Below are 15972 nucleotides of genomic sequence, written 5' to 3' on the forward strand. Positions count from 1 at the left end.
GCACTGTCTCCAGATGGTTCACTGCAGCACAAAGAATCACCTGATCCTTTCATGACGGACTAGCACTAGCCTGTGTGAAAGTTTGTTGTGATGTGGTAGTACTGCAGGAGTTCCTCAAAGTATCATTTCATGCTATCAATAAAGACCTTTACGGTGCCTTCATAAATTAAAGTAACATATTTACATTTCAGCATTAAATCTGTGTGTGCATAAGAGAGTGAGGGATAGCTCAGTGGTTTGAGCATTGGCCTGCTAAACCCAGGGTTGTGAGTTCAATCCTTGAGGGGGCCATTTGGGAACTGGGACAAAAATTGGAGATCGGTCCTGCTTTGAGCTGGGGGTTGGACTAGATGACCTCTTGAGGTCCTTTCCAACCCTGATATTCTATGATTCTATGAGAGGGAGAGATGTTTTTCAAGGTAAATTAAGATAGACAAGTAATATGTCTTCCAACTTATAATGTTCAGTCTGTGCTATGAGTAGAGTGTAATTATCTTTCGCTTTTCCACTGTATAGTTTAGCCAGAAGTAGCTTGTTGTATTTTATTTTAAATGTATTGATTTTGGGTTTTTTTCCTACAGAAAAAGAGGAAGGTGTTCTGAGTGGAGAAGATGACAAAGAACATAAAGCTCCCTATTTCGTGGAAACTCCTTACGGCTACCAGTTAGACTTGGATTTTCTCAAGTATGTGGATGATATACAAAAGGGAAACACGATTAAGAAATTAAATATCCAGAAGAAGAGGAAACTAGTACCAACTTTTACAGGTACCAAGAACGCCAGTGGCCAATACAGTGGGTGGACCTCAACAGAGTCTCTCTCTTCATCAAACAGTGATGAGAATAAGCAGTCCTCCTTTGCAGCAAGGAATCAAGTAGAATCGTCTGTCACTCCAAGGCCATCAGTTTCCTTTGAAGCCTCTCCTACCTTCTTAACCATTCCCGAGAGCAGACAGCTTCCACCTCCTTCACCACAGCTTCCTAGGCACAATCTTCATGTAACAAAAACTCTCATGGAAACCCGGAGAAGGCTGGAACAGGAGAAGGTTATAATGCAGGTGACTCCAGGGGATGTCCGCAGGCCCAGGATTTCCAGCTTGGGAGGCCTGGGCTCAGCAAGCTCCCTTCCTTCCTTTGTAGGATCTAGTGGGCACAATCAGATGTCTCAACAGCTTCAAAATGGGTACCAGGGTAATGGAGACTATAATGTCTATCTTGCTTCCTCTTTGGGCAGCTCCATCCGTCATAGCCCATTGAGTTCAGGAATATCGACCCCTGTGACCAATGTGAGCCCCGTGCATCTGCAGCATATCAGGGAACAAATGGCAGTTGCCCTCAAACGCCTCAAGGAGCTTGAGGAACAAGTCAAAACTATTCCTGTGCTCCAGGTCAAGATTTCAGTATTACAGGAAGAGAAAAGACAGATGATGGCAGAACGCAAAAGCCAAAGAATACCCAATCAAAATGACACTTACGGCTTCAGAAAGCGATCTTATAGTGCGGGAAATGCAGAGCAATGGGGACATCTGTCTCAGGTAAGAAGAGGAGGTGAATTATATATAGACTGTGAGGAAGACATGGAGCAGAACTCACAGAGGACAGAGGAGTTTAGGCAGTTGACTTTTGAAATGCAAGCATTAGAGAGAAAAATCCAGGACAGCAACTATGAAATCCCATCTAATCTTCGGATGAACAAAGAAAATCTAACAAAAGAAAGCAGGTCGGTTGCTGTGGGTGCTGATGAAAATATGAATGATGTGGTTATATATAACAGGTCTTCCCGACCATGCACGGAGGTAGCAGTGGGAACAGAGAAAGAAACTAGAGATTCTGGAGTTGGGGTGACAGAGATGATGCTTGGCATCACCACAGAAGCTGAGAAAGAAATAGAGCTTCAGCAACAGACCATTGAAGCCCTGAAGGGGAAGATCTACAGATTGGAGGTTCAATTAAAAGAAACTACTCATGATAGGGAAATGACCAAATTAAAACAAGAGCTGCAGGCAGCTGGATCTAGGAAAAAAGTGGATAAAGCATTGATGGCTCAACCTCTGGTTTTCAGCAGAATGGTGGAAGCTGTAGTACAAACAAGAGACCAAATGGTAGGAGATCATGTGGATGTTGCTGACTCCTGTGTGGGGAACCATCTACAAATGAGAGATATTGGAATCTCCTGCAGGCCTAATTTGCAGAGTACAGCTGTGGGTCCAGAACTGCTAATGAATCGGTGGCTTGTGAAGGAAAGAGCAGACATGCGTGACCAATGCATTGGGAGATCTACTGAGATGTGTGACAAGAATGTGGGCACAGAAATGAGTGTTTGTGAAACTGGCATCAACACTGAGGAGTCTGTGGATAATTTGAGTCTCTGCAAGACAGAAGCGGAAATCAAGGAAGTACGATCGATAGGTTGTGGAGACTGTTCAGTGAATGTGACTGTTTGTCCGCCAAAGGAGTGTGTGTCCCGCAGCACAAACACAGAGGTTGTTTGCACAGTAGAATCTGCAGTTATGGCAGTGCCTCAGACAGCTACCCAGCAGACCAGTACAGTATTGGCAATGGTGAACCAGTTCACCAATACAAAAACCTCTTCTCTGATTGATTCCAGCACAAACACCACTTTGAGCACTTACGATAAACAGACTAACACTGTGAATGTCGAGATGCGGACTGTAGCAGTGGGAGATGGTCGGGTAAAGGACATAAACACATCTGTCAAAACTCGTTCCATTGGAGTGGGAACTTTACTTTCTAGTGACTCTAGCTTTGAAAAGCCCTCTGTGATAAAGACCAAGGACTGTGGAGTAGGGCAGATAAACATTCATGAGAACTATCTAGTTGGTCTTAAAATGAGAAATATTGCGTGTGGTCCCCCGCCATTGTCTATTGTGTCAGCCAGTACCAGAAGCATTGGTGTTGGGGATGAGCCTGTGTATGAACCTGTGAGCATTTTAGTGGAAAGTCCTCTCCCTCCACCTGAAATGAGGACTGGCTTGGATCACTACATTGAGCAAGTACAGAAGCTGCTGCAGGAACAACAGATGCTGCTAGCTGAAAACTACAGTGAACTGGCAGAAGCTTTTGGAGAGCCTCACTCACAGATTGGGTCTCTGAATTCTCAGCTTATAAACACCCTTTCTTCCATCAACTCTGTCATGAAATATGCAAGCACTGAGGAGCTGCGGAACTTGGATATCCAGAAACAGTGTATGGACAGAAGTGCTACCCCAGGTATGTTTAGTGCGTGCATTCCTGTCACTCTCAGAAGGTGGAGAAGAATAGTGCTGAGCTTGGTAGAAATGTGTGTGTGTGTGTGTGTATGTGTGTATGTATATATATATATATATATATATATATATATTTTATATAAATATATAAAAAAAAATCCGGTGATTGGGTGATGTAACAGAATTTAACCTGGAATATTTATCCATTTTTATAATTTAAGATTATTCAGATTGACATAATTTTTGCTCCCCTGTCCCTCTTTAATGGCAGAGTGCAGCTTTTTAAAACTATGGCAAGGCATGTTTGACTTTCTCCTAAGTCACATTCATCTTTTATAAGTTGAATATTCTAGCTGATAATGAGGCATCTTCAGCCTCTTTCTCAAAGGTTGGTGGTTTTGCTTCCACATTCTTCATTCATCTTCTTGTCTCCCAATTAGACCACTGTTTGGTACTGTTCCCCACTCTGTTAGCATTGATTACCAATGGGTCAGTAAGGAATATTTAGTAACAAGAACAACTATGTTTCAGTAAGTGTTTGTAATAATCTCCAGTTACAGCAGCACATTTACAAGGCATAAGTAATATTGACTACTTGGGTTTTAGTGGTGCTCGGGAGAGGCTTAAATATTTTTTTTCTTGGTGTCCTGTTTATTTTAGAATTTGCGTAATTAACTTAGGGAATTTTTTTAAAAATTCTTTTGTACCTCTGCTTACAACTTTTAAAGCATATTGTCAGCTACAAAAACGTAACTAGATATTTTTCTAACAACTTATGTCTGTGAATGCCAGCTATGTACTACTGAATTCATAATAGTTGGCTTCTTAGAGATTGTTATGAGATCACCAACCAACAATAACTTCTGCACAATGCATTCTTCCCACAGTGAAATAATAAAAATAAACAGACTACTAGAAAGATAGGAAACTTGTCCAAATAGACGTGAATATCAGTATCCTAGATACTGAATAGGAAAAATCTCTGTAATAAAAAGTCTATTTAATAGTGATTATCTAGCACACTGCTAAATGAAGCTTTTACAGCTTATTTACTATCTTAAATAAATTTCTTCTTGTAAATTTATAAAGACAGCTGCGTAAATCTAATATTTTGCCTCTTATGCATTCATTGGAATCATCTATTAAAACTTTTAATTTACTACAGTACAGCAGTAGGCAACATTTACGCTGGAATAAAGAAAATATACTATATCCTGTCTATATCCATACAACATAATATTTTATTTATACTATTATCTTTCTAGTGTACACATATGACTTCATAAAGGTAGTGGTACAATAATAAGAATATCCAACAGGCATTAAAATGGCACTTAAAAATGTCAACCAAAATTTTAACAAACTGTTAATCTGCCACTCTATTCCTCACTTTTAATATATGATGTCAGACATTTAGTCTGAAGAACCTAGAAACTATCTAAGCACATGTAGAGTGGTGGATCGTCTTCTAATAAAGGCATTTTTACTAGGCTTTATATTTCACATTCTTGCCAAAAATATTTAGGAAAAATTTTGTTTGAGCTTGTAATGCCATTACCTTTAACACTGAGTGCATAGAGTAAAGTCTTTATGAATGTGATCAATCACATTCCTGGTCAGAATTACATGCTACATCTTTGCACAGGTTTTGAGCTATGAATTTGTCTCTGATCATTTTAACTGTTGTGTAATTAGGTTAGGTTAGGTTAGGTTAGGTTAGGTTAGGTCATCATCAACTTTAAATCTAACTTTTTTTATTAGTGTATTAACTTTAAAAAATGCTTCTGTTGTAAATGATTTTTCCTCACAAAAATCTGTGTATATATTGTATACAATATCTGAACTTGCTGAGCAGCACTGTCTATTAGAGTGAATTTGGTAAATCCCTCATTTCCCCCACTTCACCATGGTGCATGATGTTCAGTGCAATGAATTTACTTTGAGTTCAGCTCCCATGGTAATGAGCACATTTATAAATATCTAATTTGGGTGGATTCCCATTTTCCAAGAAAATACAGGTTCAGTTTAGCTACAGTAAAGCTTTAACCTAACCGATCAATTCTCCTAAGCCAGAGAAAAGAGAGCTTTGGAATGACCTTTTCTGCTGTGCACAGCATCATACGATACTTTGATTTGACATTCAGCAGCAGCATTAATAGTGACTTTAACTTGACTTCACCCATTTTTTAATGAAGAAAATCTTTCTTATATAAGCTGATCAGCTGCTTTTCAGAAGCATTATTTTATGCTCCAGCATCTTCACTTCAAGGGACCTGCATTTTCTTCTAGTTTTTATGTACCAGTCTCATTAAGTGGTCTAATAATGGAAAGTAGCCTCTTAAAATAGAGGGACCAGAGTTAAAACAAAATTAGAAATAGGAGATCATTGTCTAAATTTGAGCCAAATTCAACTCTGTAAAAGGATGTGTCTCCCCATGTATCTGTTTGTGCCTGGGCTGCATTTGGCCTAGTATGTTAACAATATAAATCCAGCATGCATGGTTGTTTGGTTTGACTCAAACTCTTATCTTGAAGTGGGTAATGGTTTAAAAGTGTATTTTAAAATAACATGGCGATCGGTCTTGTGAAGCTAAACTGTATCTCCAGCGTATTCATGAGGTAATAAAGAAATTATGAATGTTCCTCCAATGCTCTGGCATGAGCGATACAATGAATAACTTCGTAAAGTGCAGGCTTACTCTGAAAAGGGACTAAAGTTACTAGTGCTTATTCTTATTGCCTTCCAGAGTCAGCATTGCTGAGAGGTGAGTTGGGTTCTATTCCTCCTTCCCCATCAACAACAGACTTGTTCATCAAGTTCCAATCAGCTACACCTATGCAAATCCATTATAGGCTGTAGTGTGTCACTAAAGGCATAATTTAGAACCTGTATTATTGGTGATGATGTGCAAGATGGAAAGAATCCAGCTTGTCTCTCAGAGTTTGAAGGACTAGTAGTTTGGAGGGGAGGCGTAAAGTAAACTCAGCACATTTGCCATGTAACTCACTGCCAGCCAGTAAATACAGAACCCAGCCTACTAACTGGTTTCAGAGTAGCAGCCGTGTTAGTCTGTATTCGCAAAAAGAAAAGGAGTACTTGTGGCACCTTAGAGACTAACAAATGTATTAGAGCATAAGCTTTCGTGAGCTACAGCTCACTTCATCGGATGCATGTGGTGGAAAAAACAGAGGAGAGATTTATATACACACACACACAGAGAACATGAAACAATGGGTTTATCATACACACTGTAAGGAGAGTGATCACTTAAGATAAGCCATCACCCACAGCGGGGGGGGGGGGGGGGAGGGGGGAAGGAGGAAAACCTTCCATGGTGACAAGCAAGGTAGGCTAATTCCAGCAGTTAACAAGAATATCAGAGGAACAGTGGGGGGTGGGGTGGGGGGAGAAATACCATGGGGAAATAGTTTTACTTTGTGTAATGACTCATCCATTCCCAGTCTCTATTCAAGCCTAAGTTAATTGTATCCAGTTTGCAAATTAATTCCAATTCAGCAGTCTCTCGTTGGAGTCTGTTTTTGAAGCTTTTTTGTTGAAGTATAGCCACTCTTAGGTCTGTGATTGAGTGACCAGAGAGATTGAAGTGTTCTCCAACTGGTTTTTGAATGTTATAATTCTTGACGTCTGATTTGTGTCCATTCATTCTTTTACGTAGAGACTGTCCAGTTTGGCCAATGTACATGGCAGAGGGGCATTGCTGGCACATGATGGCATATATATAAACCAAGTCTGTGTCATAAGCGAGTTCCCCTTTGATTAAATTGGAAACTCCAGAAAAAGGACCCACGCCTTTGAGCACTTTCTAGACAAAAGCACTGTCATATATCATTATAACTTATTCTTTACTCTCAAATGCTTTCATATTCCTCCTTTTAAAGTGCTGGAGGCTGACTAGGATTCTTCTAGTTCACTTGAAGCTACCCGTGCCCCAGATAACATCCTGACCAAAAGGCAGTATTTCTCACCTGTGAGGAATGTGCGGGAAGCCTTTTGGGTTTCGTTGTATCAGTGGTGGTTTGTTTTGTTTGTGGGGCGGGGAGGAGAGCAACTTTCTTTCTTCCTGTTCCTGCTGCTCCATCCCTATTCCTACCCACACAGCCCTCCATTCCAGGGCAAGGGAAGAGGCATGCCAAAAGGCTGTGGACCTGTCTCCATAGTCTCCTTGAAGCAGATCTTCCCAGCCTCTGGAGTTGAGCACAGTGGAGGGGAGGATTAGCCAGGCCAATCACACCCAGCTTCCAGCCATCTCAAACCAGGACCAGAAAACTTTCTGCAACAGCCCCACCAACCATTTTGAATCCCACACATAGTGGGACCAAAATCGCACATATTTTCTTACTGTGACATGGATCCCAAATCCTGCTGCAGCATCTGAGTTCAGTATGGGATTGTGGGCCCTGGTTCCTCTCCTGCTCCATGACAAACACCTCTTTTTGGCCTGGCCCTGCTGGTGGCACAACATGCAGGAGAGTGGGAATACTGCACTGAAATGAAGTGCTACAGCGCATCCAGGTGACACTGTTCAAAACTACCATTTTCTCATGGTCCCTCCAGTAGCCTCTGTCCATCACCGCAGTGGGGGGGGTTGGGAGAAGAGAGGACTAGAAGAAGAAGAAATGGGGGCTGTATGCTATATATATCACACATTCTTTCTGAAAAGCTGACAGTCTATGATTCACTGTTGCTGAGATTATATGTTGTACCCCACCCTGCCGCGCGCACACTTCTCTGACTTTCTATTGAGCTCATAAACCACTCGCTTCACAAACCACTCATTAACCACTCATGTGGTGCAGTATCAGTCCATGGAGCGCCTGTCCAAATAAAAAGTGTTCCTAAAACAACCTCTTCAGGAATTAACGCAAACACCTGAGTAATTTAAAATCCTATTTGTTACACATGCACTGGAATTTTCACTACTCCAAAGCGGGGTGGGGGGGTGGGTTGTTTTTTCAGCCAAGGGGTTGGATAAAGTTTGTTAGTTTTGAGGGGAGGGGAGTTTGGTAACAAAACAATTGGATGTTTTTAAGCAATAATGACCTCTCTGCTGGCCACTTCTAAGGTCATCAGGACCAGCTGATGAGAAGTGATGTTAACCCACCCAGTTACTGAATACCAGGAAATGCCCTATGTTACGTTAATTGTTGAAGCCATACAGTGAAAATTTGGGATACGAAAGGACTTTATGCAGAAGGTTTGTTTTTGTTTGTAAGGATGACCGTTTCAGTTGGTGTGTGCAGAACATTTCTGGAGGGTTAATTCCCTGCACCTGAGGCCATCAGATTGTTTGAATCCTCTCCCAACATTTCATTCAGCTTGTAATGCTCTTTCAGCTAGACTGGCACCTTGCATGTGCATGGTGGTTATTCATTGGTATTCATGTGGGCTTGAAAAATCCACTCACCCAGACTTAGTAGGAAGCTACTCAGAGGAGTATCATTAACTTTTGCAGAATATAAGCCTTTATTGAAAATATAACTTTTCTAGTCCTTATGGTAACAAAGCATTCTTCCAAGTAGGAACTATGTATAAACTGGAGCCATGCCATATTCTTTAATCTGCAGATATTTCTGTGACTCAAAAACGGCGGCTGATTGAGAGGTTAGAGTAGAGAGACTTCAGAGAAGCTAGGAGACTCTGAGGTAGGACAGTGAGCAGAAAACAAGAGAAGAAATGGCCACAAACTGATATTTTACTATTATTATTATTTATTATTATTATTACTATCATGCTGCCTAGGAGCCCATTACGCTAGGGGCTGTACAAACATCATATGCTATTATAGGAAAAAGAAAAAGTGGAGTGAAGCCAGGGGGGAAAGACAACACAAGGAAGGAAGATGTAGTCAGGTATATTTTTAAAAGCTGACTAGTAGACAGTTGAGTGACACTATGCAACAGTTAAATGTAGTGTCATAAACAGTACGGCTCTCTTATATAAATACAGGCTTCATAACTTTGTGGGGAAATGAACTTTGGGTGTATGGAAGGACAAGTATTTTTCACTCTGACTGGTATCCTTTAGTCCTTGGATTAGTGCATTTTAGATACATTTTTGAAACCCTGTTTGATTACTAAAGGCAAAAATTCTTTATAATGGGGAAGGAATTGATCCACTGCTTTCCCAGTGAAGAGATGGCAGTGTTAGAATAGATAAAAACACATTCTCTCCTTTGCATTGCTGAACAGTTTACTTAAGTGGAGATATATGGAAAAAAACAGCACCACTGCAAACAGAGCATGTTTTGGTGGTGCAGCCTTTCCTGCCCCATCCCACTAGTGTGGATTCCATGTTTAGACTGCAGAGGGATACATGAGAGGTTCCAGATTGTAAAAGAGAAAAATAACACAGGGACTACCCTTTTAACCTGGGAGGAGAAATAGAGTCATGTCAGATACACTTTTCTCTAGGCCAGTTAAACTTCTGGGCATTTGTGGTAATTTGACTTGAACCAGCTCACCAGAGCCTAATGTGGTGGTTATAATTGCACTGTCCAGAAATGAATTTGGCAGGTGGAAAAAGGCTGTAGTACCTAGATAACTAGACAAGGTACAGAACTATCAGGATTACTGGAAGCCTGAGAAATACTGAAATTTAACTTCTGAATTGCTTTCCTGGACAATATCATTCCCTGTAAAAATTACTTTCAGATATGACCCTAATCACGTAGGAGCAGAGTTCAGAGCAGGTAGGAGAGTGAGCATGATGCTGAGAGCCCTGGTAAAGGAGCAGCTGTGGTAGTTATTGCCACAGATCTGGGGGACAGGGATTACAACCTGATAGCAGCTCTGGCTGAGCGAAAAATCCTGGAAGTAAGGAATGGAGTAAATCCAGGGTTTATGGAAGGAAAAAGGGGCACGAGGATGCATACACCCAGAAACACTTGCCTGGATGATGGCCCTTTACTGCCTGGATCTCAGTAATTGTCTTTGTATTGTGTGTTTTGAAAGAGGGAAAAAAATCCTTTGAACTGATTAATTTTTAAACTTTGAAAATCATCATATTCTTTTTTTTTAATGGATTTTTATCACTGAGCAATATAGCATATATTTTATTCAGTGGTGCAGCATGATACTTTCCCTACTGGTACTAAGCAGTAATTTTGGTTTGACTTATCAGTACTAATAATGTTCACCCTCTTTGCTGACAGATGCTGATCTGGAGTACATCTCGCATGGTCAGCTTGCTAGTGCATGCTTGACTTCTAGCTCCCGGACACTGAAATTTGAACAGGAGGCTGGGACCATCCAAGAAGAGAAGATGATTGCCACAGTAGAAAGAGGATGGGGAAAGAAATCCTTGCCTTCTCAAGACAGTGCAATACCTCCGATTAATCTAACAGATGACCAGCTTGCCTCTGGCCTCTATGGTAACTATCTGCAAAGACATAGCTCTGTTAATGCTGATTGTCTTTAATATTCAAACACAGTTGGAATAAATCACATGGCTCCTCATGTATAATTATAGAGGTAGGAGGAATACTTCCAGAAGAAACAGAAGTGAAGGGGAGGGACATTGTGAGTGCTGTCATGTCCAGTCAATATTTAATTTTTAAATGGTAGGTTACAGTGTATTGTAAAAGTTTGAGTACAGTTTGTTAATGACTTATCAGACAAAATCTAATAAAAGATAAATGTGGCTTAACATTTGCTACCCTTTAATGCCTGGTATATAGATATTTTGTAATCATAGTGTGTTTAACTTTAATAAGTTGACTTATTTCAATGAATATTTAAAGTTAAATTCACCAATCCAAATAAACCTCGCCCCCTCCCTGGTTAAATGTGTACTTGTCAAACATATTTCCTGTGCATAGATGTTATATATCTAGCCTTCTGTTCCAACAAATTGTCAACTTCAGTGTTGGCACTCAAGTACTTGTCATTTGGCACCAAGAATTAGGATTTTCTTGAAAGAATAAATTAACCAGTTTCAATGGTTAGAAATTTGACACCAGCAACAAAACAATAAAAATGTATCTGTCTCCAGGTTGTCATCAAGCAAAAAAACCCACCCCCTTAGATAACCTTATCTCTCAGTTTTCTGCTTCTGGACCTGATTTTCTGGGTAGCGTTTTGTTTGTGTTTCCTGCACACAAACAACAATAGTTTGTTTGTAACTTTAATGTGCCGGTGACTCTGTATATAGAAGGAATAAGACAAATCCACGTTAAATCTACAGATTAAATAAAGAGCTGTTTGTTTTAAGATGATCTAAAACAAGCAGTTACACCCAAAGATGGTGCAAAACTTGTACTGATGCATGCATTTGGCACTTTCTCCAACAGTATGTGCAAATAATGAAAGTACACTGAAGTCCATCATGAAGAAAAGGGATGGGGAAAAGGATTTGAACGGTGCAAAGAAGAACCTGCAATTTGTCGGTATAAATGGAGGGTAAGAGGAATTCTGTCTTCAAAAATATCTGACTATTCAATTCATCAAAACCCTTTTCTTCCTTTTTCCCAGGACAAAACGAGGGAAGAGTACATAGTGGTACAGCAATTCTCTCAGAATTTTGAGAGCAATCCTGAAGGGTATGAATTAGAGGGGGAGAGAAATAAAATTTTTGTCTGGGATGATCTTACTGAGATCTTTCATTGTTGTGGTTTTTTGTTTTTATGGAAGCTACCATGTCACACATGGTCCCAAAACTAAGTTTTTGTATACATAAGCTTTTAAAAAAACTTAATACCAAGCAAACAAAGACCCATCTAATTTCAATGGAATTGTTTTTCAACACATACAGTTTTAATAAAGTGTGGACAATCAAGATATTGCAGTATTGTGCTGTCTGTATAAGATCAAGAAATGAAATTGACTAAAGTAAACATAAGTAGTGAAAAGCAAATTTTAGTTTAAAAATCTTTCCATTTTAAAATATTATCAATTTCAGAAAGTTACATCAACTTATCAGTTAAAGAAGGAACTTTCAAATAGGCACATCTTTGTCTTTTTAAATGCTTTTTTGTTAAAGACAAAACCAAATACTTTAAAAGGAAATTGAAAAGTAAAGCCTGAACATCTTACCTACATATTAAACAATTACTATTGTATATATTGGTCAAAATTCTGACCCCGTTGTAGATAGAGTTTTGTCATTGACTGCAGTGGGGCTGAGATTTCACCTATTTCTGTAGATGTGAGAATGTATGTGTAAACAATCACTGAGCATCACATGTGTTCTTTTAAAAACTCAGTAGATCAGGTAATTCATTAGAATCAGCTTCAAAATGGTCTAACCCCTATTTATTTTTAATCTAAAAAGACAAAAGTTTTCCCATCATCATAGCACCCCAAAAAAAGTGTGTGTGTGGCGGGGGGGGGAAGATTGCTTCTGATCTTAGATAACATTAGCTTGGCAGGGGGAAAGGATGGAAGTGGAGAAGCCCAAGGCAATAAATTCCTCTCTAAGCAGGAGTAGTTTGTCTTTCACTTGAGTGGCTCAGGTAATATTTGGGGTTGTAAGAAGGTTTCTACTGTTAAAAGGGATGTTTCTCTCTTTTTTTCCCCTACTAGTTGCATTGCACAGTCTCAGTCATGGGACAATGAGAATGTAATGGTCGAAGTGTCAGAGAGAGAATATGGTTTAGCAGAGATTTATTTAGGCATTAACTCTTAAATACGTATTCTAAAAATCTTTGGAAGACTTTTATTCTCACTTTTGACTATCAAAGAATGTAATGATCAAATCTAATCAGCTGCTTCATTCTCTTGAGATAATGAAGAATTACCCAATAATCGAATATTGGATGTCTTACTAACATTTTTCTCAAAAAGAAAAGCAGTACTTGTGGCACCGTAGAGACTAACAAATTTATTAGAGCATAAGCTTTCGTGAGCTACAGCTCACACGAAAGCTTATGCTCTAATAAATTAGTTAGTCTCTAAGGTGCCACAAGTACTGCTTTTCTTTTTGCGAATACAGACTAACACGGCTGCTACTCTGAAACCTAACATTTTTCTATTATTTCAATTTTTCTGTGTACGATTAGAACTATTTTCAGAAGTTGTATCACTGGCTGGTGTCATTCGGAATTGCTATTTCAGGTCCTAAGCTAAGGCCCCAGTGCAGGAGAGCATATCTTTTCAGCAAAACACTAAGAATGTGTCATGGGACATAAGCACATAATTAAAGTTAAGCTTGTGCTTAATTGCTTTCCTGAATTGTGGCCTTACTGTGCAACCTTTTGTCAAGCCACTTAATTTCTTTGCATCTGCATTCACCCATCTATGTAAAATGGGAATGATCTCTACCTCAGAAGGTTGTTTTGATGTTTAATACTTGTAAAAGGCTTTGAAGTTCTTTGGATACCAGTGGATAGTAATATACATGTGCAAAGTATTAGTTTAATCTGGCATTGATCAAATATCGAATGTCACTGAATGAAATCTTTCATGGACTATTTCTACAACTCCCGATTGCCGTCTAGATATGAAACCACATCGAGTGACGAGTCTAGTTCAGAAGAGAGTTCTTCCTCAGAGTCAGATGATGAGGGTGAAGGCAATGAGTATCCTCACCAGGAGGAGAGGCACAGCCTGCATAAGATGGAAGGAGGACATCATGAGCTTAATGCTGAAGATGTTGGGTGTGTTGGTGTGGACGAGGAGGTGCAGGCTCAAGAGAGTGAGCCTGAGAAGGTTGAAATCAGAGAGAGGTGTGGTATATTTCCCTGTTTAATATATAATACTGCATAGAGTGGGCCTTTTTATTTTCAGTAATACATCCTCATCATTGCTAATTACTATGTTCTGGAAAGCACAAACCTAGACTCTTACTGGCATGCTACCCACTTCCTGTGTCACTAGATCAATGGAGACTATCATTTAAAGACTGTAATTTTAGGCTTGTTTTGAATACGCCTCTTCCTGATAGTGTATTCTTCACTGTTCTCCATTCAACTCTTTGAATACTATATTCAGCGGGATCTCAAAATGTAAATACTAAACTTCTCCCAAATTTATCTGCATATGCTTGCTAAAAACATAGCCAGGGATAGTAATCTTCACTGACCAGAAGAAAGGGATTGTTATGGTAAAAGGATTCTCTGTGAATAGTAAGAACATATCAGAGGATATAGTTTCTTGCCACTTGTATTGTTTTTAATTGACTATATTCTTATAATATACATACTCGCCCCATATCCAATTTAAAATAGTCCATTTATAACTCGGTCCAGGTTATTTATAGTCAGTACAGGCCATCCCCTGATAACCAATGGCACTTGTTTTTAAAAACAAAAAAGAATAACACTTTCCTAACCACCTCATCAGAATAAAGCCTGAGCAAACATATGAATATTGCACCATGCCCTGCAGGTCAACAAACTGAACACTTACCACTCATCCATACTAGTCTTGAACTTGAGCCTGTCATCAGAAATGCCTCAGCTGATTTCAACTGCCAGGATGATGCATTGGCAGGGTGTGGTGTGTCAGATGGATCAAGCCCCAGACCATGTAAATTAAAGCTTCCATCATGCATTATACAGCATACCACTACCAAGCTTCTTTTTAATAAGGTTGCTTGGTGATGAGCTAGGTAAGATAGCATTGGACAAGCAATACTTACCCTTTCCATACGTGGCAGACAGTACTGTGTTGTGGGTTGCTGCCTCCTACATAACAAGTACTGTAAGAATAGAGAGAGTGGTATTAAATCTGAACCAAGATAAAATACCCATTTAACACGCAAGGTTTCCTAAAATGTAAAATGGTAAAAGTGCACTTGTAAAAATAAATAAGTGGCATCATAATGGCCACTGTGCTGCTCCATGTAGACAAGCCCTGTGTGTCCTACAGGGCTGTGATTTCTAAAGCATACTAGTGTGTTGTGCATTAATTGGTCTGTGCAGACCCTACTGGTGTGCACTAAAAGTACCGTAGTGCACTGTAACATAGTGCTGTTTGAAACAGCACTACACTGAAGCACAGTTGGGAACTTTTAGCACTCACCAGCAGGGCTACATGGGCCCATTAGTAAGCAGCACATTAGCACGCTTTAGAAATCACATAATCCCGTAGGCTGTGTTGCTGTTCCATGTAAACAAGCCTGTTAGATAATAGTTATTCAGCTGTGGTATTTCAATGGTGATAAAACTTAATAGCAAAACATATGTGTATTTATCTCCTGCTAAATAACAAGTATGCACCACGACTATAAATAATTAAGGGTTTTTAATATACATGTGTTTAGACGGTGACTTTTAAAGTCTTCTCTATTTTATTTATACAGTGCCAGAGGTAGGTGTGACATTTTACAGACAAAATAAAAATAACAGGTCTATTCTGCAAGGAACTTGCATTTGAATTTCGATTTAATACGTAGCAAGGGATAATAAAAGGTGAATGAAGAAGGAGGAAGGTTACAGTGGTGAAGTGTATAAGATAAGTCTTTTTTTTTTTTTTTTTTAAACCGGATTGGACTGTCTAGATCAGAGCCCCAGGTGCTATCCTATGAGCACAGGATGCAGTAGGTGTGCAGAGGCATAACCAAAATATGATTTTTATTTTTTTTTAAACATCTGATTTCACGGGAAGTACCAAAGCTAGGAAAAACTGCTTTATATCACTGGAAAGCTAAAACCCCTAACTTTCCCGTGGATGTGTCTTCTATCCATAGTGCTTCATAAAAAGCTATTGCTTGAAATTGTCACGGATCTCTCAGACCATGCAAAAATACAGGCCATTTTCCACAGACCAGCATGCGATCAGCAACCTGG

The 15972-nt window shown here is 39.5% G+C and overlaps 1 protein-coding gene across 8 annotated transcripts in view; it reads left to right on the forward strand.

The window, feature by feature from the left end:
• KANK1 (KN motif and ankyrin repeat domains 1) overlaps window positions 1-15972 on the forward strand; it is a 179974-nt gene that overhangs the window by 152069 nt on the left and 11933 nt on the right. For all 8 annotated transcript variants that reach the window (XM_043515044.1, XM_038402894.2, XM_043515045.1 and 5 more), the window contains 4 exons: window positions 582-3230; window positions 10399-10617; window positions 11536-11644; window positions 13681-13908. In XM_043515044.1, coding sequence (XP_043370979.1) covers window positions 582-3230; window positions 10399-10617; window positions 11536-11644; window positions 13681-13908 — 3205 coding nt within the window. The remainder of the gene's footprint in view (window positions 1-581; window positions 3231-10398; window positions 10618-11535; window positions 11645-13680; window positions 13909-15972) is intronic.

Source organism: Dermochelys coriacea, chromosome 5 (genome assembly GCF_009764565.3).
Source record: "Dermochelys coriacea isolate rDerCor1 chromosome 5, rDerCor1.pri.v4, whole genome shotgun sequence".
Taxonomy (NCBI): domain Eukaryota; kingdom Metazoa; phylum Chordata; order Testudines; family Dermochelyidae; genus Dermochelys; species Dermochelys coriacea.